This window comes from Chiloscyllium punctatum, chromosome 30, assembly GCF_047496795.1.
Source record: "Chiloscyllium punctatum isolate Juve2018m chromosome 30, sChiPun1.3, whole genome shotgun sequence".
In the NCBI taxonomy this organism is placed as follows: domain Eukaryota; kingdom Metazoa; phylum Chordata; class Chondrichthyes; order Orectolobiformes; family Hemiscylliidae; genus Chiloscyllium; species Chiloscyllium punctatum.
In genome coordinates this window covers 24,793,106-24,818,738 of record NC_092768.1, presented here as the reverse complement: position 1 = coordinate 24,818,738, position 25,633 = coordinate 24,793,106, and the positions used below count along the sequence as shown (strand labels likewise).

At 45.5% G+C, this 25,633-nt stretch overlaps 1 protein-coding gene across 2 annotated transcripts; it reads left to right on the top strand.

The window, feature by feature from the left end:
• Nucleotides 1-3,145: 3,145 nt before the first annotated feature.
• On the top strand, nt 3,146-23,230 carry LOC140455316 (zinc-binding protein A33-like). 2 transcript variants are annotated; one of them, XM_072550096.1, is made up of 6 exons: nt 3,146-3,813; nt 3,909-3,998; nt 4,098-4,331; nt 4,829-4,851; nt 5,985-6,100; nt 21,795-23,230. In XM_072550096.1, exons 1-6 carry the CDS (start codon nt 3,403-3,405, stop codon nt 22,343-22,345), a joined length of 1,425 nt encoding a protein of 474 aa, XP_072406197.1. In that variant the 5' UTR covers nt 3,146-3,402; the 3' UTR covers nt 22,346-23,230. The 2 variants fall into 2 exon arrangements, with proteins under 2 accessions (XP_072406197.1, XP_072406196.1); XM_072550095.1 differs by having other exon boundaries at nt 3,147-3,813; nt 3,909-4,004.
• Nucleotides 23,231-25,633: the final 2,403 nt, after the last annotated feature.

Genomic DNA, 25,633 nt, shown 5'->3' with positions numbered 1-25,633 from the left:
CATCCTCATTGCCCTTGAGAAGTTGGTCAGCTCTCTTCTTGAAACACAGCAGTGCATGTGCTGTAGGTAGACTCACAATACCCTGAGGGAGGGAATTCTTGGGTTTCCACTCAGCAACAGTGACAAGTTTCCAAGTCAGGTTGGTGAGCGATTTGGAGCTAATTTTCAGGTGGTTGTGTTCCCATGTATTTGCTGCTTTGCCATTCTAAATGGAAGTGGTCGTGGGTTTGTAAGGTGCTGTCCAAAGCTTTTTGGTGAATTTCTGCAGTTCTGCTTGTCAATAGTACACACTGCTGTTACTGAGCATTGGTTATGGAGGCAGCAGGGTATTTATTGATGTAGGCCAATCAGGTGGCCTGCTTTGTTCTGGATAGTGTCAAGCTACTGGGGTGTTGTTGGAGCTGCACCCACCCAGGCCAGTGGGGTGGATTCCATCACACTCCTAGCTTGTGCCTTGCAGATGAGTGACAAGCTTTTGGGAGTCAGGAGGTGCATGACTTCACACAGTACTCTGAGCCTCTGACCTGATCTGAAAGCCACTCCATTTATATGGTGCGGCCAGTTGCACCTTTGGTTAATGGTAATCCCTGGGCTGTTGTCAGCAGGGAATTCAATAAAGGCATTGTATGTCAATGGGCAGTGGCTGGATTGACTCTCATTGGAGAAGAGGTAAAAACACGATGAAGGGCTTTTGCCCGGAATGTCGATTTCGCTGCTCGTTGGATGCTGCCTGAACTGCTGTGCTCTTCCAGCACCACTAATCCAGTATCTCATTGGAGAAGGTCATGACTCGGCATTTGTGTGGCACAAATTTGAATTCACACCTGTCAGCCCTAGCTTCAATATTGGTCAAAGTCTTGCTGCATTTGTACATGTGATGTTTCAGAACACGCAGAGTCATGAATAGTGTTGAAGATTGCACAGTTAGCCAGCATACAAACATCTGACTTTATTACTGAGGGAAAGTCACTATGAAGCAACTGAAGACATTCATGTTCACGTTCATCATCTCCTGTGCCAGGTAATCAGTGGTACTTTTGTTTCCCTCCATCCCTGATTGCCACAGATTCCAGGGTTCCTTGATACCACACTTGATGAAATGTCATGATTTGGACACCCTGATGAAGGAGCGGTGCTCCGAAAGCTAGTGTTTCCAATTAAACCTGTTGGACTATAACCTGGTGTTGTGTGTTGTGTGTTTTTGAACTTTTATTGATGAAATGTGGCTGTGATGTCAGGGACCTTCACACTCACCTCACCATGCCAGAATAAGACAAACTTCTGGTAACTTAGAGAACGTGGCATCTGTTGCAATTTCCCTTCCAATCCCTCATCACTCAGCCTCCATTAGTTCCTCAATCATACTCGGGAGAAATGATTTGTTGCCCCTCAGGAAAGACTCCCCTCAGCCCAGTCTGAGAACCACTGACTGTTTCATCTCCAACACCGTCATGTAGCGCCACCTCCCGCCTGTGGAGCAACATTACAGGCAGGAAGGTCCCCGGGTTCCTGCAGCTCACAGCTCATTCTACCCTGTCAGTCCCTCTCTACAATTGAGCTTCTATTTGTTTCTTCTCTCCCCCTCCCTCTTTCCCCCAGACTGAGACCGACCCCCATCAGTTTCCAGCTGGCAGGAGGCAGGGGGACGGGGTGAAATTATGGGATGGACCTGTCAGTGCCCTTTAATCCCGCAGTTTGTCAGCGGGGCGGAGATTTCCCGTCGTCATTCCATTCCGGATTGAAGATGGGAAAGATCCTCTCAGTGAAAGTGTGGGTGAAAGTGTGGAGATGGGACATGGTGTCCGCATTGTAAAATGACACCTGTCCCCCCTCATAGTCCAGGAAAACCCCGATCTTCCGGGGATTCACACTCGGGGAGAGGGGGGTCTCTCAGGGGGAGGTGGCGGCGAAATAACCTCTTCCGCGAATCAGCCACACAGTGTCTCTTTGTTATGAATCCCTCTGGTACCAGGACACAGGGACAGGAATCAAATCTCTCCGGGGAGTCAGGGAGCGGCTGCCGTTTGTCTCCGAGTCTCACACTGGTCCGGTCCTCAGACAGGATGAGCCGGGGATGGGCTGTGTTCGGATCCAGAGTCAGAGAGGCTGGAGCTGGGGGAAGAGAACAAATAACACCGTCAGAGAGAGTGGGATGAGTGTTGGAGCCGAGATAAGGTGTGTGTGAAAAGGGGGAGTTTGGAGGAGGGGAGGGTCAGGGAAAGGGGAGTGAATGAGGGAGAATGCAGTGAGTGATGAGAGTGGAGGAATGAGTAGGAAGGATGTGTAATGCGGATGGATGGGGAGGGAGGAAAGGTGAAAGAGAGAAAGGAAAGGAGATTGAAAGGTGGTATGAGAGAGAGGGGTGTGGAGAATGAAGGCGAGCCCAGAGTGGGGTGGGGAATGGGAGGGTTGAGCCCAAATAAATCAATTCACTCATCTTCCCAGAGCGCAATTCGACCGCTCCACCCAGCTCCTCACTCTCCCCGCTCCTGCTGCTGCTGCTGCAAAATCAGTCTGCCTCCCGGTTGGAATACAGACACACTCTAACCTCACACCTTTCAGGCAGTGTCTGAGCTGAAATGCCAATTTTTAAAATAAAACTTAAAGTTATATGGGAACTGTGACTTGAATCAAATTCTCGGATTTGCATATGAATCGACCGAAACCTGCAACCCGTTTTAAGTGATTAAAGAGTTAACAGAAATCGAGGTTTGCTCAGTACATCGCAACATTTGTGTGACATTTTCTTCTTTTACAAAAAATTGTGTCCTGTGATCCTGCCCCAGTAGCTCCCTGACGAAGGAGCAGCGAAAGCCTGTCCTTCCAGATAAACCTGTTGGACTGTACCCTGGTGTTGTGTGATTGTTACCTTGGTAATTCTTAGTGTCGTGAAGGACGATACTTAAACGTAAGAGTCTTACAGATCGGATCCCCAGACAGACTGCCTCCTTAACTGTCATCTCACTATCTCGATATCTAATACTTTGTGTTTGAGGGCGAGCGGGTGCAATCATTCACACAATCCAGTTCAGTGATCTGGATCTTACACCGGGTTGCTCCAGACCGGATTTGTAATGGGCAGTGAGTTCAGTCGGCAGCAAAATTTAGGGAAAACTCGCTCCCCGCCCATCTTCACCCCCCCCCCCTCCCCCACTATCTCTCTCTGTCTCTCTGTCCCTCCCCCAAGGGACAGCATTCTGTGGGTCTTCACCCTCCCGTCTAAGGTTCAAGTTCAAGTCCCGGCTCAAGTTGTGTTTCTTCTTCAGTATATGCATGTTTGAATATATGGAGGATCAAGTTTAAAGTAACCATTGTTTGTACTGAAATTCATCGGGAAATCGATCACCTGAACCTGCGCAGGAACCTGGGAGCGGTTTAAATCAGGAAGCGCTAAGGTTGATCATGGCTTCCAGACGGAAACTTCTCAGACTGACCGAGAAGACAATTTGTCCCATTTGTCTGGATTTCTTCACCGATCCGGTTACACTGGATTGTGGACACAACTTCTGTCGCTCCTGTATCACTCAGAGTTGGGAAAAGAAGGAGGCAAACTCCTGCCCGGAATGTAGAGAGGGGTTTCCGGAAAGAAACCTCAGGGTAAATCGGGCTTTAGCGAATCTGGCCGAGGAGGCTCGAAAATTAAAACTGGATCCGAAAGAGAAGGAAAGTAAACCTCACTGTGAGAAACATCAGGAAGATCTGAAACTGTTTTGTGAAACTGACAAGAAATTGATCTGTCTGATTTGTAGAGATTCGCGGGAACACAAAACTCACAACTTCCGGCCGATAAATGAGGCTGTTGAAATCTACAAGGTAAAAGAGAGAATACTTTATAATCTGCGCGTTTCATCACATATCGAACACCTGACCTAACACATCTAACTCTGCAATTTCTCTCCCCATTCTAGAATAAACTGAAATCTTCCTTAGATTCTCTCACAGAGAAGAAATCGGCGGTTCAACAAACGGAACTGACCCAGAAACGGAAGATTTCCGAAGTGAGGGTGAGCTCTCCCTGTGCTGATTCTCTGGGATCTGGGTTAGTTTTGTTCCCTTTATCGCGGGACGTTAATGAGGTTTCACATTTCATTTGGTAGGAACAGGCGAGCAGTCTGCAGACCCACATCACATCCGAGTTCACTAAAATGCACCAGATTCTCACTGAGAAAGAGCAGCGTTTACTCAGAGATCTCAGGGAAGAAGAGGAGAGGATTGTAGAACCAATGGAGAAAAACCTTCAAGAGATTCAGGAGTATTTAAATTCTATTGAGCAGAAACTCTCAAAGTTGCAGAGTCAGATGGAGCAGAAAGATGAGCTGATATTTCTGAAGGTGAGGGATTATATTCCAGGTAAGGTAATGGAGCTTTCACCCAGTTACAAAAAAGTATGAATTGTTTTATTAATAAAGAAATTTACAAGAAAATATAGAATCCAATCAATCTGTGACTGGAGTATTGCGATGCTGTCACTGAATGAAACTCTTCTACACTGTCTGATGCATTACTTCCAGGAATGGGTGGTGATCTTAACAGTTGCTTAGTTATTATCTCCATGCTCCGTGTTCCCCAAGTTTAATTATCTCTTGGAATTCCCACTGTAATCCAGTTCCAATTCCATGTGTGTTTGTTACAGTGGGAGTGTGAGAGTCACTGTGTCCGTGAGCGAGACTGATGGCTAGTTCCAGTTTATTTTACCCTCTCCTCAATCTTCCTTCCAAAATGTATCACGTCACACTCCCGTGTTGTGTCTGCTCATTTCAGCAGCGTGTCTGTCTCCTCCTGAAATCTGTTACTGCCATCCTCACTGTTTGTGATTCATTTCTTTCAGGAGGAAGCTTATCGGAAGAGAAGGTAGGACATGCTCTTCACTGAAACTCTGCACAATTTGCTCAACAATTTAGTGACAGGTTATTATGGGGCTATTTCCTGGTTATTGTGGCCGCTTTAAAGAGTCATTTATTGGGCGGCAATAACTCCAGTTATGGTTCATACACAAGCGTTATTCTAAAAAACGTTTGTTACAGATTTGAACCTTATTAGATTTTATAAAACTGTTCTGCAATATTGTAAACAATGACAAGATGCATGTAAATGATGCGACCTGGTTCTCAGGCTGGAAGTGATCACTGTCCTGATTTGGGTTGTTTGTGTCACCCTGACCTTCTTTCTGACCATGAGAGAGACATTCAGCTCACATTTCTAGTGAATGGCCATTCCTGTTCCTGCATGGCTCCTGACCAACCCCAGACGGTCAGAAGGGAGAGTTTAAAATACATTATGTTCTTGCCTTTAAAGAGTACAAACTTGCTGTTTAACGTTTTGACTGCAATACTTTTCTGTGTTTAAAGAGCACCTCGAACGTCTCGAGCTGTTTCACAGGAGCTTTCGGAAGTGAATAAAATCAAAATGACACCGATATATGAATCCAGATGATTGGTGCAGGATTTAGTGCATCTTAAAGGAGGAAAAAGGAATAGAGAAATGGAGAGGCTCTGGGAGGCAATTCCAGAGCTGAGGGTCTTGGCACTTGAAGGTCCAACCTCCAATGGGGGGAGCGACAAATCAGAGATGGTCAAGAGGCTGGAAGTAGAGGAGCAGGATTCTCAGAGGGTTGCGAGACCCATATGTTACACAGTTAGACAGGAGGCATTTAGTTGTTAAGTTTTTTGTGTCTGTTCCACAAGCTCTGCTTATAATATTGCAAGGGGATGGGGAAAATGTATACCATCTCCTGAGGTGTATGATGTCCCTGTAACTAATCTGTTATCGGGACACGGGCCTTTCTCTGGACCTGGGTGTTTTCCAAACCTTTTCCTTTCATTATCAAATTCTTGTTCAATCAGTTACAAAAATAAGATGAATATTTCACTTTTTCTAGCCCATTCACTCAAACATGAACAATGCTGAAAGCTTGAATATTTAAATTATTCCATAAATATTCTAATGAAGCAGCATTTCTAATGTCACCTGTTTAATGTTTACAGGATTAGTGATGAAGTGAAGACACTCTTAGCTGCTGATGGCTCTCTGTCTCTCGGACAGTTCACTGTCCCTTTACTCTGCACAGTCTGGAGAGAAATGATACACACCATTCACCCAGGTAAACATGTGTATTCATTTTCCTGATGATAAATCCAGTTGTGCAGGGGTTTCCAAGGCATCTTCAAATTAGAACATAGAACATAGAATGGTACAGCACAGAACAGGCCCTTCAGCCCACGATGTTGTGCCAACCACTGATCCTCATGTATGCACCCTCAAATTTCTGTGACCATATGTATGTTGAGGAGTCTCTTAAATGTCCCCAATGACCCTGCCTCCACAACTGCTGCTGGCAACGCATGCTCTCACAACTCTCTGTGTAAAGAACCCGCCTCTGACATCCCCTCTATACTTTCCTCCAACCAGCTTAAAACTATGACCCCTCGTGTTAGTCATTTCTGCCCTGGGAAATTGATAGTTATAGAATCAAAGAGATGTCGAGCACAGAAACAGATCCTTCTGTCTGGCTCGTCCATGTCCAGGTTATGCTAACATAATCCTGTCCCATTTTCCAGCAATTGGCCCATATTCCTCTAAACCCTTCCTATTCAAATACCCTTCCAGAAGCCTTTTAAATGATATAATTGTACAATCATCCACCAGTTCCTCAGTCAGCTAATTCCACGCACGCACTACCACCTGCGTGAAAAAGTTGCCTCTCGGGTCCCTTTTATGTCTTTCCCCTCTCACCCTAAACCTATGTCGTCTAGTTCTGGACTCCTCATACTAGCGGAAAGACCTTGTATCCTATCCATGCACTTCACAATTTTATAAACCTCCATAAATTCACTCCTCAGCCTCCAATGCTCCAAGGAAAATAACCCCAGACTATTTAGCCTCTCCCTGCAGCTCAAGCCCTCCATCCCTGGCAACATCCTTGTAAATCTTTTCTGAACCCTTTCATGTTTTACAACATCCTTCCGATAGGGAAGGAGACCAGAATTGCATGCAATATTCCAAAAGTGACCTAAATAATGTCCTGTACAGCTATACTATGACCTCTGAACTCCTAAATTCAGTACTGTGACCAATAAAGGAAAGTGAACCAAATGCCTTCTTCAGTATCCTATCTACCTGTGAGTCTACTTTCAAGGAGCTTTAAGCCTGAATTCCAAGGTCTCTTTGTTCAGCAATATTCCCGAGGACTTTACCATTAAGAGTAAAAGTGCTGCACTAATTTGTTTTACGTAAATGCATCACCTCACAATTCTTGAACTTAAACTCCATCTGCCACTCCTCAGCCGTTGGCCCGTCTGATCAAGATCCTGTTGTAATCTGAGGTAACCTTTTTACTACACCTCCAATTTTGGTGTTATCTGCAAACCTACTAACTCTACCTCCAATGTTCACATCCAAATCATTTATATAAATGATGAAAAATAGTGGACCAAGCACAGATACTTGTGGCAAACCACTGGATACAGGCCTCCAGTCTGAAAAACAATCCTCTACTGCCACCCTCTGTCTTCTACCTTCGAGCCAGTTCTCTATCAAATGAGTTGTTCTCCTTGTATTCCATGAGGTCTAACTTTGCTAATCAGTCTCAATGGTGAACCTTGTTGCATGGCTCAGTGAAGTCCATATAGATGACGTCCACCACTCTGCCTTCATTAATCCTCTTTGTTACTTCTTCAATAAACTCAATCAAGTTCGTGAGACATGATTTGCCATGCACAAAGTCATGCTGACTATCCCTGTTCTTAATTCCAAGAGACTCTCCCTGGAAACATTTTACTTGCTGTGTTTCATTTGGATCAGTGTCTGGAGCCATCAGCTCTGTGTATCAGAGCAGTGAAGGGTTCTGTCTAACCAGAGGAATAGAGCATGGAACCAGGAATTCTAGAGGAGACTGGACTAGCTCCATCTGGAGTGACATTGGAGGAACAGTTTTTATCACAATATCAGATTAGATTAGATTACTAATTAGGAAGACGTAGACATTAAACAGCCAGTGTTAGTGGGCACATGTCTAACAGGGATTGCATGAGAAACAAAAACAGAAGTTGCTTGAAAAGCAGAGATGTTGGCCAGAGAACAGGGCAGTGTGTTAAAGTGGCAGAACTTAGATGTTCTGGAAAGTGGTCACCCAGTGTATGCTTCGTTTGCCCAGTGTAGAGGAGACCACATTGCGAGCAGAGAATGAACTAGACTAGACAGTGTGAAGTGCAGGTAAAGTGCTGCTTCACTCAGATGGTGTGTTGGGCCCTTGAATACCGAGGAGAGAGCAGGTAAATTGGCAGGTTTTGTACCTTTGGTGGGGAATGGGCTAAGGACTGTACGATAAGTGGGAATAGAGCCCAAAGACACAGAAGAGCATTTGGACAGTCAAAAGAATTGATAATAATCTGGCTCAGAGGGTGAGTAGCTGTTAATGGGGATGGTTTTTGTCGAACAATGAGTTGTGTGTAATAGCAGACACTGCAAAATGAGGCCTGATCTGTCGGGAGTTAAGGTAAGAATATGAGAGAGCTCAGACCTTAAAATAATTGAACTCAGTATTGAATCTGGAAGTGGAAAATGACGTGTTGTTCTTTTAGTTTGCGCTGAGCTTTGCTGAAGCACTGCAGCAAGCCGAGACCGAGATGTTGGCCAGGCAACAGGATGATGTGTTAAAGTGGCAAGCAACTGGAAGCTCAGGGTCTTTTTTACAGGCAGAATGCAAGTGTTCAGCAAAGTGGTCACCCAGTCTATACTTTATTTCCCTAATGTCGAGGAGACCACATTGTAAGCAGTGATTGCAGTAGATTAGATCATGTGAAGTGCAGATAAAGCTCTTGAATATTGAGGAAGGAGGAAGTAAATGGATAGGTCTTCCACTTTCTTCAGTTGTAGGGGAAGGTGCTATGAGGCTATTGAGGGCTGTTGGGAGTGAGGGAAGAGTAGAACACGATGTCCTGGAGGGAACAGTCCCTGTGGAAGGCGATGCACTAAATCCTGTGGAATATGTGTCTAATGTAGCATCTTGCTGGAGGTGTCAGAAATTGTGGCTAATGATCTTCTGGATGTGGATGTTGGTGGGATTGTAAGTAAGGACAAGGGGAATCTTATGTTGCAGGAGGGAAGAGAGGGAGTGAGGGCTGAAATGCCAGAGATGGGTTGGACTCAGTTGAGGGCCCTGTCAACAACAGTGCTGGGGAATCCATGGTTCAGGAAGAGGGTGGATATTTCAGAGGCTCCCTTGTTTAAGTTAGCACCCTCGGAATGAATGCAATGGAGATGGATTAACCAGGAGAATAAAATGAAATCTTTACAGGAAGCAGGGTGCAAGGATGTACAGTCTAGGTGACTGTGGGAGTTGGTGCGTTTATAGTGGACACTGGTGGCCAGTCTATCTCCAGAAATAGAAACAGAGATGTTGAGAAAGAGAAGGGAGGAGTCAGAGATCGACCAGGTGAAGGTGAGAGTGGGGTGGAATTGGAAACAAAATAGTTAAACTTTTCCAAATCCAGACGAGAGAGGGAGGTAGCACTGATTATACTGTCAAGAAAGCCTTGTGGTTGGGGTCCAGAATAGGAATGGACCAAGGAATATGCCACATACTCCACAAAAAGACAGGCAAAACTGGGGCTGATGTGGGTACTCATGGCCACCCCTCTGACCTGAAGAAAATGAGGGGAGTTAAAAGAGAAGCTGTTGACGTTGAGGGCGAGCTCAGCCAAGCGGAGGAGGATCTTGGGGGGGATGGGGACCGTTCAGGCCTTTGTTTCAGGAAGAAATGGAGAGCCCTTTGACCATCCAGGTGGGGGATGGAGGTATAAAGGGATTGCAAGAGACTCTCCCTGGAAACATTTTACTTCCTGCAAACTGAGAATTTTGGAACTGGCGTAAAATGTCAGAGAAATGGCGGATGTAACTGAGCAGGGACTGGAGCAGGGCACACACGACTAAGTCATGGTAGGGAGTGATGAGTTCTGTGGGCGAGGAGCAGGCAGAATGAATGGGCCTGCCAGCACAGTTCTGTTTGTGCATTTTGGGAAGGAGGTAGAAGTGACCTGTACGGGGCTGGGGCACTATCAGCTTGGAGGCAGTGGTTTTGTGGGCAGATCCCCAGATGAAATGAGGTTGGTGACCGTCTTTGACACAATGGCCTGATATTTTATCATGGGGTCACAGGCTAGGGGCTGATAAGGAGGAGGTATTTGAGAGGTATCTGAGCTTCTGCAATGTCGAGGTCAGTCTGCTGACTACTACAACACCACCCTGATCAGCAGGCTTAATAACAAAGCCAGGGTTGGATCTGAGAGCACAGAGCACACTGCTGCCTCCCTGTCTCATCCGGAATTGGAAAAATTTATTAAATTTGTTTGCAACTTCCACCCCACTCTCACCTTCACCTGGTCTATCTCTAGCTCCTCCCTCCTCTACCTCAACATGTTTGTTTCTATTTGTGGAGATAGACTGGCCACTAATATCCACAATGAACCCACCAACTCCAATAGTTACATGGACTGTACATCCTCCCACCCTGCTTCCTGAAAAGACTCCATTATATTCTCCCAGTTACTCTGCCTCCGTCGCATTTGTTCTGATGATCCTCAACCAATGGTTCCCCAGCACTGTTGTTAACAGGGTCGTCAGCCAGGTTTGACCCACCTCCTGCACTTTAGCCTTTACCACCTCTCTTCCCTCCGCAACAGTGATATGGTCCCACTTGTCAGTACCTACAATCCAAATAGCATCCACATCCAGGAGATCATCAGCTGCCATTTCCGCCACCTCCAGTAAGATACCACCATTAGACAATACATGCCTCCCCTCCCTTGACAACCATATCATTTGGGACACCCTAGTGATTTCCAATAACACCTCAGAGCCTCATGGCACCTTCCCCAGCAATAGCTGAGGTGCAACATCTGTCCGTTTACTTCCTCCTTCATCAGTTAGTAACCATGGTCCCAAACATATCTTCTACCTACCTGCACTTCTCACAATCTAGCCTACTGCATTCGCTGCTCACAATATGGCCTCCTCTACAATTAAATGTAGACTGTGTGATTACTTTACAGAACACTTGCATTCCATTTGCCACAAAAGACCCTGAACTTACAGTTGCCTTTTAACACACCACCCTGTTCCCTGTCCAACATCTCTGTCTCAGGCTTGCTGCAGTGCTCCAGTGAAGCTCAATGCAAGCTGTAAGAACAGCACTTCATTTTCCACCAGGGGACTCTGCAGCCTTCCAGACTCAATGTCGAATTCAATAACTTTGGGGTCTGAGCCTCACATGACCTTACCCCACCCCACACAACCAGGCTTTGTTATCACAGAGTCTGCCATGACACACAAACCATTGTTAGCCACGAACAGTGTCCATCATCTGTCAATCACCCTCCTAACCAGATCATTATCAACTCCTTTGTCTGTTTAACTGCTCTTTTGTTTGTGTGGGGTCTATGCCCACTGTTGTTTACTCTTTACCACACATCCCCCAACCTTCTGCATATAAACCAACATTTTCCTAGCGACCATCAGTTCTGAGGAAGCATCACGCGATCTGAAACACTAACTGATTTTGCTCCACAGATGCTGCCAGACATGCTGAGCCTGATAAATATCTATAGGTTTAATATAGTCAAATGTTAAACAAGGCAGAGATATTTATAATCTTCCATAAGGGGTGGGTGAAAAGCCAGCTTGCATGTAGTGAGGCTGATAGAATCACAGAAATCATCCAGTGTGGAAACAGGCTATTCAGCCCATTGAGTCCACACTGACCCTCTGAACAGCATCCCACCAGGACCCAACCCCTCACCACATCCCTGTAACTGTACATTTCCCATGGCTAATCCACCTAGCGTGCACATCCTTGGACACAATGGGCACAAGCTGCACATCTTTGGACTGTGGGCAGAAACCTATGCTGGGTTAGAAGAATTTGCAAACCTCACACAATCACGTGTGGCTGGAATTGAACTGAGCTCCCTGGTGCTGTGAGGCAGTAGTGCTAATCATTGAGCCACTGTTCCAATATTAAGACTAACCACATTAATCAAGCAATAAACCCAATGTCTACTTCAAGAAAATTGATCAGAGGTCCAATTCAGTATAAGGATTGTGATTAAGTGCAATGTTCTTGGTCAATTTTCCAAGGGTTTGGAATATGAGAATGTGCTGGGTGGTCTGACAAGAGTGAGCAGGTATCTAGGAAACTGCTATCACTTCCAGGTGAGAGAAGGGTATGCTTTGGGATGTTGGGAAATTGGGGCCAAGTGGAAAACAAAGGAGCAATGAGTAACCATGTGAATAATTAACTAAACTCCTGGTAACACGGAAATTATTACAGAGTAAATATCGTCTGTGTGCTCACTGTATAGCCCAAAGTGTTTCTGTACCATTGAAGTGTTTTTGTGGAATATTCACGGTCGTAATGTAGGATATGAGAGAATCAATCTGTGAACAGTGAGCTCACAGAAAAGCATTGCGATGATGAGAAAGCTATCAGTTCTGATGTTATTAGTTGTGATGTAAAAATTCACCGACACCAAAGGAACGTATGCATTGCACTTTTCCTAATAGTGATGCAGGAGATTAAAAAGAGGACCTTGAGGGTAATAATATCTGGATTACTACTGCTACCATGTGCTAGTAACAGCAGGAATAGGAGGATAGGGTAGAATAATGTATGGCTGAGGAGCTGATGTATTGAGTAGGAATTCAAATTTTTGGATCATTAGGAACTTTGCTGGGGTGGAAGTGACCTGCATAAGAAGGATGAGTTGCACCTGAATTAGAAGGGAATCAATAGCCTGATGGAGAGATTTGCCAGTGCCACTCAGGAGGCTTTGAACTAGTAAGGGGGGAGGGGTGTGATGATGGGACTCAAAGAGATGGTGAGAACAGAAATAGAACTGAGGCTGATGTAGTTGAAAAATACATCAAGGTAGGCAGCAGTACATAAGAGAATGAGGTAAAACTGAGCAATTAAGCTGCATTTATTTTAATGCAAGAGGCCTGACAGTTTGGGAACATGGGATTGGGATCTCATAGCATTAGTGATGAAACATGGCTCAAGGCAGTGGCATTTTTAATTAAGTATAACATGATATCTATACTTCAGGAGGATATTCCTGGAGACCATCGTGGGAAGTTATATTGGGGTAACTAAGAAATAAGCAAAGGATGATTACCTCATTGGGATTGTCGTACAAGCCCTCAAACAGACAGTGGGAAATTAGGAAGCAACATGGAGGGAGACATCCGATAGCTGTAAGATTAATACTGTTGTAATGATAAGGGATTTTAACTGTCCAAACACAGAATGGAAATGCTGATGTGTTAAGGAATTGGATAGAGAGGAATCTAAGTGTGTCCAAGAAAAATTTCTTATTCAATATGTGGATCACCTGTTTTCCCTGCAGGTCTGGAGGCTGAGGGGTGATCTTATAGAAGTTTATAAAATCATGAGAAGCATGGATGGGGTAAATAGACAAGGTGGAGGTGGGGGAGTCCAGAACTTGAGGGCATAGGTTTAGGGTGAGAGGGGAAAGATTTGTAAGGGAAGTAAGGGGTAATCTTTCCACTACTGCATGTGTGGAATTAAGTGCCAGAGGAAGTGGTGGAGGCTGATACAATTCCAACATTTAAAAGCCATTTACATGGGTATATTTGAATGAAAGCGTTAGAGCGATATGGGCCAAGTGCTGACAAATGGGACTAGATTAGTTTAGGATATCCGGTCGGCATGGATGAGTTGGACTGAAGACTCTGTTTCTGTGCTGTACATCTCTGTGAATCTATAACTCTTTAAAGAAAGAGCAAAACATGACTTTGTCTTGGGAAATAGGGCAGGGCTAATGACTGAGCTGTCAGCAGTGGGACACTTTGGGGCAAGTGATAATAATTCCATTAGTTTGAAAACAGTTATGGAAAATGATGGACCAAAACTAAAATTGAAGGTTCTAAATTGTAGTAAAGATCCAGAATTTGATGGTATTAAGCAGAAACTTTCAAACATTGATTGCGGCAAACTGTTCACAGATAGAGGGAGATAACGGGATGTCAGAGACAGTATGTTCCAATTAGTGAGAATTGCAAAATTGGCAGGACTAGAGAAATTGAGGCTCTGGTCAAGAAAAATAGGGAGGCATTTGCCAGCTATTGACAGCTGGAATGGAGTGAATCCCGTGAGGTGTATAAGAGCAGTAGTTGTATAATTAGAAGGAAATCAAGACGGCAAAAACAGGGCTTGAGATAGTTTTGGTGAATAGCATTCAGTGAATCCAAAGAGATTGTACCAACACTAAGGGCAAAATAATAACTAGGGAGAGAATAGGGCCCCTTACAGATCAAAGAGGATGTGTATGTATGGAACTACAGGAGATGGGTGAGATGCTAAATGAATATGTCATGTCAGTGTTTTGCTGTGTAGAAAGACTGGAAGTTAAGGAACTAAATAGTGATGTCATGAAGAGTCCATATTACAGTAGTGGAGGTGCAGATAAGCACCTGGAACCTGATCAGATTTATAGAGTCATAGAGATATACAGCACAGAAAAAGACCACTTGGTCCAACTTGTCCATGCTGCCCAGGTATCCTAACTTAATGTAGTCCCATTTGCCAGCAGTTGGCCCACATACCCTCGAAATGCTATTCATATACCCATCAAGTTGCCTTTTAAATGCTGTAATTGTACCAGTCTCCACCACTTCCTCTGGCAGCTTATTCTGTACACACACCTCCATCTGCACGAAAAAAATTGCCTGTTAAGTCCCTTTTATACCTTTTGAACTTTGTAGGAAGCTCAAGATGAGATTGCAGGGCCCATTGCTGAGATATTTGCATCATCAATCAGCAAGGGTGAGATGAGGCAATATGGATTCTTAATGTTGTGCCATTATTTAAGAAATGCGGTAAGGTAAAGCGAGGTGATTGATGACCCTGACGTCATTGGTGGGTAAGTTGTTGCAGGGGATTCTGAGGGCGTGTTACCATGTATTCGGAAAGGCAATGATTACCTTCATGGCTTTGAGATTGGGAAAACATGACTCACTGATGTGATTGAGATTTTTGAAGAGGTCACAAAGAAGATTGTCCTCGCGCTCTGTCTCTTCCCTCACTCTCATTCTCCCTTCCCCTTCTATCCCACAATGCCCATTTATGTCAGTTCCCATTACTGTCACTCTCACCCTCAGCTTTATGCTCTGTTTCACTTCACTCTCCCTTCTGCCCCACACTCCAACCTTACCTCTCCCCTCCACCTGGCTCTGCTACTCCATTGATGTTCCCTCTATATTAGTTCCCAGCTCTAAATCCCCATTACTCCAAATCTCACTGGTTAATAATCTCATGTTCTCCCCTACCACTCTACATCACCCTCCCTCCTCATATTTATTCTTACTTTCCCTTCTGGATATCAATAATACAAGGCACTTCACATCAACACAATTAACAAGAAAATAAAATAAAGAATTGTGGATACTGTAAATATGAAACCAAATCAGAATCTATGATAAAAACTCAGCAGCTCTGGTAGCACCAATGGAGAGAAAGCAGAGTTAGGTTTTCTGATCCAGTGACTCTCCTACAGAAGTTGATGGTGCCTGGAAAAAGGTAGTAGACTTGCTGAAAGTAGGGTATCCAGGTGGAAGTGTGGGGGGAGAGTTTGTCAAGAAATAAAAATAACATCAGTGGTGACAGAGCCCAGAAGGAGAGAAAGACAGTCAGACAGACAAAGGGATGAATAATGGTGAGGCAGGGAGACAGAAAATATGACACTGGGGACTATAAGGAGGTGAAATAGGGCTGGCTGCACTGAAAGTAGCTCATGTCATGATAGGGCCTGGGGTGTCTCCATTGGTAAAGGACATGGAAGAAGGTGTTCAAGCCCTAACATTATTGAACTCAATACTGACTCCTGAATGCTGTAGTCTCCCCATGTAGGAAATGAAATCTCAGAGAAGTGCAAAAGCAAAATGTTAATAATATCAGGGAATTCAGCTTCCCCATGATGAACTGGGACAGGCAGATTGTGACGGGCTGAAACAGCACAGAATTCTTCAAATATCTCCCCTTGATCTTCTTAAGGCAGTGTACAGAAAATCCAACAGGAGACAGGGCAGGGCTGGAACAGCTGAGATTCACCAAGATGTTGCCTGGGCTAGAGCGTTTCACCACGGAAGTCAGACTCGATCGGCTGGGGATGTTTTCATTGTAGCAGAGAAGGCTGATGGGAAAACCTGATAAAGGTGCAGTAAGTTATGAGGATTACAGTTTGGGTTGACAGGAGGGTAATAACAAGTACATAGATTTAAGAGAAGGAGCTGGAGTTTTCAAGGGGAATTAGGATAACATTTTTCCCCCAGATGGCAGTCGGCATCAGGAACTCACTGCCTGAAAGGAAACGGAAATCTTTGCAGAATTTAGAAAATTATTCAGGTGGAGTTATACAGTCATAAAGGATGGAAACAAACTCTTCCATCCAATGAGACCACACTGATCCGATATCCCAAACAGACCTTGCCCCATTTGACAGCATTTAGCCGATATCCCTCCAAACCCTTTCCTATTCATATCTCCATCTAGATGCCTTTTAAACGTTGTAATTACACCCACCTCCACCACTCCCTCTGGCAGCTTATTTCATACACACGTCACCCTCAGCGTGAAAAATCTACCCCTTGGGTTCTATTTAAACCTTTTCCATCTCACTTTAAACTAATTCCTTCTAGCTGTCGAGTCACCTAACCTGAGGAAAATACGTTGGCTATTCACCCTATCCATGCCTTTCATCATATTATGAACTTCTATAAGGTCACCGCTCAGCCTCCAACATTCCAGGGAAAAAAGTCCCAGCCTATTCAGCTACTCCCTATAACTTTTTTCAAGACATCAATATTTATTTCCCCAAGTTCCCTCACTGCTGGAAAATGGAATAGACATTGAGAGGCTCTTGATGACTGGCACGGTGGGCGGCACGGTGGCACAGTGGTTAGTACTGCTGCCTCACAGCGCCAGAGACCCGGGTTCAATACCCGCCTCAGGCGACTGTGTGGAGTTTGCACGTTCTCCCCGTGTCTGTGTGGGTTTCCTCCGGGTGCTCTGGTTTCCTCCGACAGTCCAAAGATGTGCAGGTCAGGTGAACTGGCCATGATAAATTGCCCGTAGTGTTAGGTAAGGGGTAAATGTAGGGGTATGGGTGGGCCGCACTTTGGCGGGTCGGTGTGGACTTGTTGGGCCGAAGGGCCTGTTTCCACACTGTAATGTAATCTAATCTAATCAAGGTCACAAGGTGCTGAAGGACCTCATTTGATGCTGTATTACTTGCTAGCTAATGTAGATTGGTTAGCTCAGTTGGCTGGACAGCTGCTGTGTGATACAGGTAACAGTAACATGCAGGTTCAATTACTACACTGTGAAGATCCTGTCTTCTCATCTTTGCCCCTTCAATACAGGATGGTGCCACTGACAATAAACTCAGCACCAGCCTTTCAATCTCTCTCAGATCAGAGAGCACCCTCTGGGACGATGACAGCTTCACTTGATTTTTACTCTTATTACTCAAGAAGCGGACTCTCTGGTTCTCCCTATAACTATGAGATTTTTTTTACTGCAATGTTCAGTTTCTCTCGACATAAAGGTTAACCTCCCATTAACCCTCTAAATTACTCACTGTTCCTGCAGACTAACGTTTTCTGACTCAAACGCTCATTCCGTAAATTGCAATTCTGCAGGTATTCTCTGTTTAAGTGATGCTGATTTTAAAAATTCTTCCTTGTGAAGACTCCTGTCCCCCTCACATCACTCTGGCCTCATTCTTGCCTTCCCCACATCATCTCCTCTCCCACTTCAACCTCACTTACTACCTCTAACAAAGCAACACCTTTTAATAATGCCCCACCTCTTAAACTTGTCCTTCATTTACCCCTCTTTGTCACTCTCCCCTCCACCACTCCATCCTACACCCCACTTCCTCCATGCTCCGATGTCAATCACACTCCCCTTACCCCTCTTCCTCCTCACATTTTACACTCATCCTGCACCGACATCAAACACATCACTCCCCTGGTCCTCTTACCCTCATATCCACTCGTACTCACTCTCCCCTCTCACTCGCACTTCCCCTCATTTTCTCTTCCAGCCTATTCTCCAATTACTCTCCCACCTCACTCCAACTCCCGAACACTCACATCCTGACTCTTCACTCTCCTGTTATGGATCAGGCTAGAATCCCTCAAAACATTTCAAGAAGGTAGCCCAGACCATAACATTTCCAATTGTTTTCTACAGATGTATAGTGGATATTCCAGGAGGGATGCAGATGGCCCAACCACACACTTTTAAACAAAGCAGTACTTATTTACACATGAACTAAAGAAAACCAAATTTAGAATAATATAACTATTTAAAAAAAACTAGTCGACTCTCTCGCAACTTAATGATGCTGTTCCAAATATTTGCAACATCCTTTTGGCAAAAAGAGGAAACATCAAACTCAGATTCTTCCAGGAGAGATGTCAGACAGAGAGAGGATCAGCATGGAGTTGTTTCTTTGATTAGCAGCTTGCAAAAACCAGAATAAACCCAAACTGAGCTGGTAGAAGTGGCCATTCCCCTTTCATTGTACAAGTGTTTTTTTTAAACTTGAAAGCCTTTTAAAGCCTGAAGCATTATCTGCTAACTATAATCAAATTGACCCTAAAACCCATAGAAACCAGGTACATGGGAACCGATGCATTTATGGCCCCTCTGACAAAAAACAAGGACAACCTAACCTTGTTAAAGGTGCAGCATCATCACACCCCTCACTCACACAGACACTCTCTGCCTGTCTCCACACATTTCCCTTTCCCTCTCTCCTCCCCTCTCCCTGGTTCTCCTCCTCTGAGTCATCCTCCTCATTTTCATCCTCCTTCCCCATTTCCCCCCCGGCTGCCAATTTCCCTGTCCTTATCACTTACACTCTTTGTCCCCTCCTCCAGACTCATGAACGTGCACACAGCCCGTCACGCTCTCCTCAGGTTCCCTGTCCCTATCCATCACTGCATTCTGTCTCCAGACAGGCCCCATTTTCCTCACCCTCCCTCCCCATCACTCTTCCATGGATCTCAGTCTCCACTCCTTACCTCTAAGCAACATTCCCTCCTGATGTCCCACCCCACTCTCTCCTGCTCTCATTGTCTCCCTTCTGCTCACTACCCACTCCCATTTCTGACACACCTCTTCCAACCCCCCCCCCCCCCCCCCCCACTTCCTCTCTGCCCTCCTGCATATTCTGCATTCACTTTTCCCTCTCATACTCTGTCCCCTCTAGCTCAGCTTCCCATCCCGGTCACTCTCCCCTCGACCTCATTCTCCTCTTGGTTTGTACCTGCCATTAACTGTCCCTTAGCCCGATAGACCATGGTCTCACTGCATTCTCCACCTTCCATCCCACTCACCTTCACATTCCCCATATCCATTTCTCATATCAACCTCACTCTGCTCTCACCCTCTACCTCACACTGCCCCTCACCCCTATCTCACATTCGCCCTCCCCCTCCACTGCATTCCTTCATAATCACTTCACCAATTCCCCCACTCCTTACTCTCCCCTCCCTTTTAACCTTGCTTCCTCACACTCCCCTTCCCCTTCAGTCTCACCTCCACCTCTCTCCTCCTCCACCTCATCCTCATATTCACTCATCTCCACCACATTCCACAGACATCAACTTCCGAAACCTGACCCCCTCCTTCCTTTTAATTCTCCAACCTACATTCCCCTCATCTTTACTCTCCTTTCCCCCTCACAGACTCCACCTCATCCTCCAATTCACTCACCTCCAGAATCCCCACAAGACCTTATTTTGTTCCCCTCTAGCTTCCACATACGGACTAAATCCTAGTACTCTTAACATTCCCTCCCTTTTCTATACCCTGCCAGTCCCTGCCACTCACTCTCCTCTCCCACTCTCTCATTCCTCTCATGGTCAAAAGGAACCTGCATTTCTCCCCTCCAGCTCAGCCATCTCTTCCTTTTCATTCTCACCTCCCTTTCTCTCTTCCCCTCACTCATTGCATCTCCATCCCTCAACCTTCCCACTCACTCTCTCAATCTCCAAATCTCAAATGTCCACTTATTTTGAAGACCTCGTGTCCTCACACTCTCGTTCTATCCTGTCACTCACTTTCCTTGACCCCATCCCAAACAGTCCTTTCCCCTCACAAAACCAGTACACTCTCTCCCACATCCTTACTCAGCATCCACTCATTCCCTCCTCCATCACTTACCGCATCTCTTTACTATCCCATTTCATGCCCTAAGGTTAAAAACCTTCCCTCATTTTCTCCAATTCTCTGTGATGCCCCCTTCCCTAAACCCTCCCTTACAAATGCAATCCCACTTTACCCACCCCCAGTCTTCCCACTCCCTTTCTGCCCATCACTCCTGCCTCCCCTCACTATCCCTATTCGCACCCACACATATCACCTCACTCTCCCCTTCCTCTTGCATTCACCCACCTTCTTCCTACTGACCCCTCCTGCTCCAGTCACCCTTTCCCCTCACCCTCATGCTTCCTTCGTTTTGTTATTGCACTCCTCCCTGTGCTCACTTCCCCATTACTTTGCCCTCCTCTCATTCTCCCCTTCCTCTCACTCTCCCTTCCCTGTTCCTACTCACCCGCTCTCCTACTCACTCTCCCCTCCTAATTTGTGACTTCTTTCTGGACCTAGCCATCTCCCCTTCCATTCCATACCCCATCCCTCTCTCTTAGTTTCTCCTCTCCCTCAAACTGACTTCTCACACCCTGTCCATACCGTTCACTCTCCGGGGAGTCAGGGAGTGTCTGCTCTGTGTCTCCAAGTCTTACACTGGTCCAGTCCTCAGACAGGGTGAGCCGGGGATGCGCTGTGTTCGGATCCAGAGTTAGAGAGGCTGGAGCTGGGGGAGAGATCAAATAACACCATCACTCTCTCCCACCTCTCCTGGACCCTTCACTCTCCCCTCCCCCAACTGGGCCCCACCATCTTACACTCCCCTTTACTGTCCCACACTCTCCTGCTCTCCCCTCACTCTCGGTCTCATTCCCCAACCCCTAGAACTGCTTCTCCCTCCACGTCTGCCACACACTCTGCCTCTCGCTCCCCCCCACACTCTCTGCTTCAGTTTACCCTCCCCAGCTCCCTCCTGCCACTACCATCACACTTCATATCCACACAATTCGCCCTTCTCCCAAATCCTCCTGACTCTCCAGATGATGCTGCATCTTCCAACCTGCTGTCTCCCTCCCCAGCCCTCATTTGACTCCTTCTCATTGCTCTCACCTGAGCACTTAACCCTCCAATTGCTCATCCCCTTCTAAGATCCCCCTCATTCTCCACACCTCTTTTTCTCATACCACCCCTGCACTCTCATTTATCTCCCACCTCTCCATATTTTATCCCACATCTCCTCACGCTCCCCCTCTCTTTAACCTTCCTCTCCCTCCTGCGATAAGGTTAATGTTAGGGTTAGGGTTCTGTTCTTCATTTCCCCACTCACTCCCCTCCAAGTGAGTCCTCTCACCTCCCGTCCCTCATTCCTTCCTCCCTAGCCCTCTGCCTGAACCATCCTTCCTCCTCATTCCTTCACTCCCCACACTCACTGAACTCTCCTTCACTCACTCCTCTTTCCCTGACGCTCCCCTCCTAAAAAATCCCCTTTTCAGACTCACCTTATCTCCCCTCCACACCTATCCCCTTCTGTCACTCAGCCACTCACTACCTGCTCCCCTCAACCTCCTTGGCCTCTCTCTCCCTCCCTCTCTCTGATGGTGTTATTTGATCTCTCCCCCAGCTGCAGCCTCTCTAACTCTGGATCCGAACACAGCGCATCCCCGGCTCACCCTGTCTGAGGACCGGACCAGTGTAAGACTCGGAGACACAGAGCAGACACTCCCTGACTCCCCGGAGAGATTTGATTCCTGGCTCTGTGTCCTGGGATCAGTGGGATTCACATCAGGGAGACATTACTGGGAGGTGGAGGTGGGGGAGAAGACCTGGTGGTGTCTGGGAGTGGCCCGAGTGTCTGTGGAGAGAAAAGGGAGGATCAGACTGAACCCCGAGAATGGATTCTGGATTGTGGGGCTGTTTCCCGGCTGTGGTTATTTAGCTGCCACCTCCCCCGCTGACACCCCCCTCTCCCCGAGTGTGAATCCCCGGAAGATCGGGGTTTTCCTGGACTATGAGACTGGACAGGTGTCATTTTACAATGCGGACACCATGTCCCATCTCCACACTTTCACCCACACTTTCACTGAGAGGGTCTTTCCCATCTTCTGTCCGGGAGGGAATATTGATGGGAAAAACTCCGCCCCGCTGACAATCTGCAGGATAAAAGGTCACTGAAATCCCATAATTTCACCCCATCCCCCTGCCTCCTGCCAGCTGTAAACTGATGGGATCGGTCTCAGTCTGGTGGAAAGAAGGAGGGGGAGAGAAGAAACAAATAGAAGCTCAATTGTAGAGAGGGACTGACTGGGTAGAATGAGCTGTGAGCTGCAGGAACCCGGGGACCTTCCTGCCTGTAATGTTGCTCCACAGGCGGGAGGTGGCGCTACATGACGGTGTTGGAGATGAATCAGTCAGTGGGTCTCAGACTTGGGCTCAGGGGAGTCTTTCCAAGGGGGATTCCAAACCATTTCCCTGCAGGGTCAGTGGAGTCTTTCCAGGGGGACTGGGCTCAATCCCAATAAAATGTCAGAATGATCTTCTTTGGATTTCCACCATGTGTCAGTAATGTGTATCCCACAAGTGATTTAATAATATTAAGAACTGTCTTGTTGTGCTCAGGTCTGTAAATATTGCCCAGAATGTTACTGCTCTTTCAAAAAATTTGGAAAATTTGAAAACTTCAGATTTGATGGGTGAACCGATCGTTTATGTCAAGATCAGATCATATTTAACCATGTTTGAAACCGTTCAGTTGGTGCAAACTGCAATGCAGGTGGAGCCACAGTTTTCACTTCTTTCTGAGTTATTGCTCTCTCAGCATTATCTCCTGTGAAATAATCCTTAAGTCACTCCAACGAAAATGTCTTTTTGATAAAAGCCATTACTCTAGCACTCTGTGCATGGAACCTATTCAGATTTCTCAATGTTTATGTTTATGTAATTCTAACTTATATTGGAGTGCAGGATCAAACTTGAAAATAGTTTCTTCAACCAAATCAACATCTGTGACTCACTAGAGTGAAAGCAAGGTTTCTTTAAAAACTACTTCATCAATAAATCCAAGCGAGTAAACCTGTTGTCATTTTATTTGTAAATTTCTCCAGAATATGTATCCTTATACCTCGCATTCCAACTTCATCTGGATTGTTTTAAAATTTACTGTTTCGAGTCAATGGAGTGTTAGTTGCCCGGAAATGATCCCAAGTTTACTCGAGACATTCAGTTGTTGCTCCTTTTGGTGGGGCCTTTGTGTCAGAGATTGTTAGAGTCCTACAGCACAGACTGGCTCAAACTGGTCCATGCCAAACAAAAGGTCTATCCACACTTATCACATTTCCCTGCACTTGGCCTGTAACCTTCTAAACCTTTCCGATTCATGTATTTCTCCAAATTTCTTTGAAATGTTGTTAATATACCCATCTGAACCATTTCCACTGGCAGCTTATTCCGCATACAATCCACCCTCTGTGTAAAAATGTTGTCCCTTTTATTATTTCCCCTCTAACTGGAAACTGATGTCCTCTCTTCCTTGATTCTGCAACTCTGGGTAAAAGACTGAGTGCATTCACCTTGTCATTGCCTCTCATGATCTTATTCACTTCTGTAAGTATCCCCTCCTTAGTTTCCACTGCCCTAAAAAGTCCTCGTTTGTCCAACCTTTCCCTAAAACTCAGACCCTCGAGTCCAGGCGACATCCTTGTAAACTTCTTTTGCACACTTTCCAGTTTAATACTTCCTACAGCAAGGTGACCAAAACTGAACCCAATAATCCAAGCGCAGTTTCACCATGTCCTGTACAACTGCAACATAACTTCCCAACGTCTATACTCAGTGCCCTGAATGATGAAGGCCAGTGTGCCAAAAGCCTTCTTCATTGTCCTGTCGACTTGTGACTTTCAGAGAACTGTGTGCCTGAACTCCAAGTCACTCTGTTCTACGACACTCGTTAAGGCCCTAACATTCATCATGAAACACCTACCTTGATTTGACTTTCCAAAACGCAGGACATCAAACTCATTTATATTAAACTCCATTTGCCATTTCTTGGCCCATTTTCCCAGCTGATCAAGGTTCTGCTGCAATTTCTGACAACCTTCCTCACAGTCAACAATACCGGCTATTTTAGTGTTATCTGAAAATTGTCATGTGGTGGGCAGTGGGAGTGTACACATGTTTCAGACAGTGAAGCTGTAAAGGCACATGGATAGAGTATTCAGCCGGTCCAAGTCCAGTCCCTTTTCCTCTCCTGCCCTGCAATATTGTTTTTACAGTCAAACTTCCATGTAATTTTGTAGTACTCTCAGTGGTTAAGTTTCTTAACATAAAGTGTAAATGTAAAGCCTCAGCAGTGGTGAGATTAACCTCAGTGGGAAATGTTAAGGATAATGTTCAACACAGTTAAGCAATTCTGGATAATTGAGGAAAGCCAGTGTGGGTTTGTTCAAAGCGAGTGATGTTTAATTGAATTGATTGAGCTTTTGACTGAAGACACAATTAGGATTTAGAGGAAATTTGATCCTGGAATTGAAAAGGCTTTTGAGAAATTGTCACATAAAAGATTTAGAAGTATAATTGAAGCCTGTGGAATGAAATGCAAGTGATAACATGAGGTTGAATTTGACTGGGTGGCAGTGAATGAGGAGTTTTGAGATGAGGTTAATTTTACAGTAAGGTTCTATGTCAGTCTGTTCCAGGAACATTGGTGTGGCAGCATCTGTGCAGAGAAAACAGTTTCCCCATCACTTTGTGTTTTGTTTCTGATTTCCAGCATTTACTAGGTGTGCTACAAACTTCAATTTTCACTGCCAGGGTGCGCTACAAAAACTGAAATTGCTGGTGAGAATCAGCAACCTGGCAGTGTGAGTAGAGAGAAAGACGAGACAACATTTTAGGTCCAGTGACACTAATTCAGTTTTTCGAACAATTTTTATTTTTGTAGGATACCTTGTGATTGGCAGTGAAACACAAATTCTTCCAGATCATTTCAAAGGGTTGATGACTTAGGTTTCAAGTAGGCTGAGGCAATTCCATGTTAGCTTCTTGAATGCCCTTTTACATTGCAGGGCTGTGCCTCTGTGGTGAGAAAGGGACTGTGAAGCCTGTCTAACCCATCACAGAAATCAACATGTTTCTACACCCTCCCACTGGACAGACACAAGCAGATCTGAACAAGAGTCATGCTGGATTTGAAACATTTCTCGCATCTCAGCTGCTGCCGGACCTGCTGGGTTTCTCCAGCATTCTCAGTGTTTGTGTGGAATTTGATGCTGCAGAGGGCTGTTGAGGCTGGGTCATTCAGGATATACAAGGCTCAGATGGACAGATTTTTAATGAGGAAGCGAATCAAAGGTTATGGAGTTAAGGGCAGAAAGTCGATTTGAGAATGATCAGATTGGCCATGATCTTATTCTCTGGCAAAGCAGAGGAGAAGTCACATCTGACAAACTTCATTGAGATGTTTGT

Bases quoted from the DNA above. Each gene is read 5' to 3' on its own strand.
- LOC140455316 (XM_072550095.1), top strand. From the start codon at position 3,403: ATGGCTTCCAGACGGAAACTTCTCAGACTGACCGAGAAGACAATTTGT. The intron at 4,005-4,097 runs GTGAGCTCTCCC...TTCATTTGGTAG, and splicing joins GGAAGATTTCCGAAGTGAGG to GAACAGGCGAGCAGTCTGCA. The intron at 4,332-4,828 runs GTGAGGGATTAT...CATTTCTTTCAG, and splicing joins ATGAGCTGATATTTCTGAAG to GAGGAAGCTTATCGGAAGAG.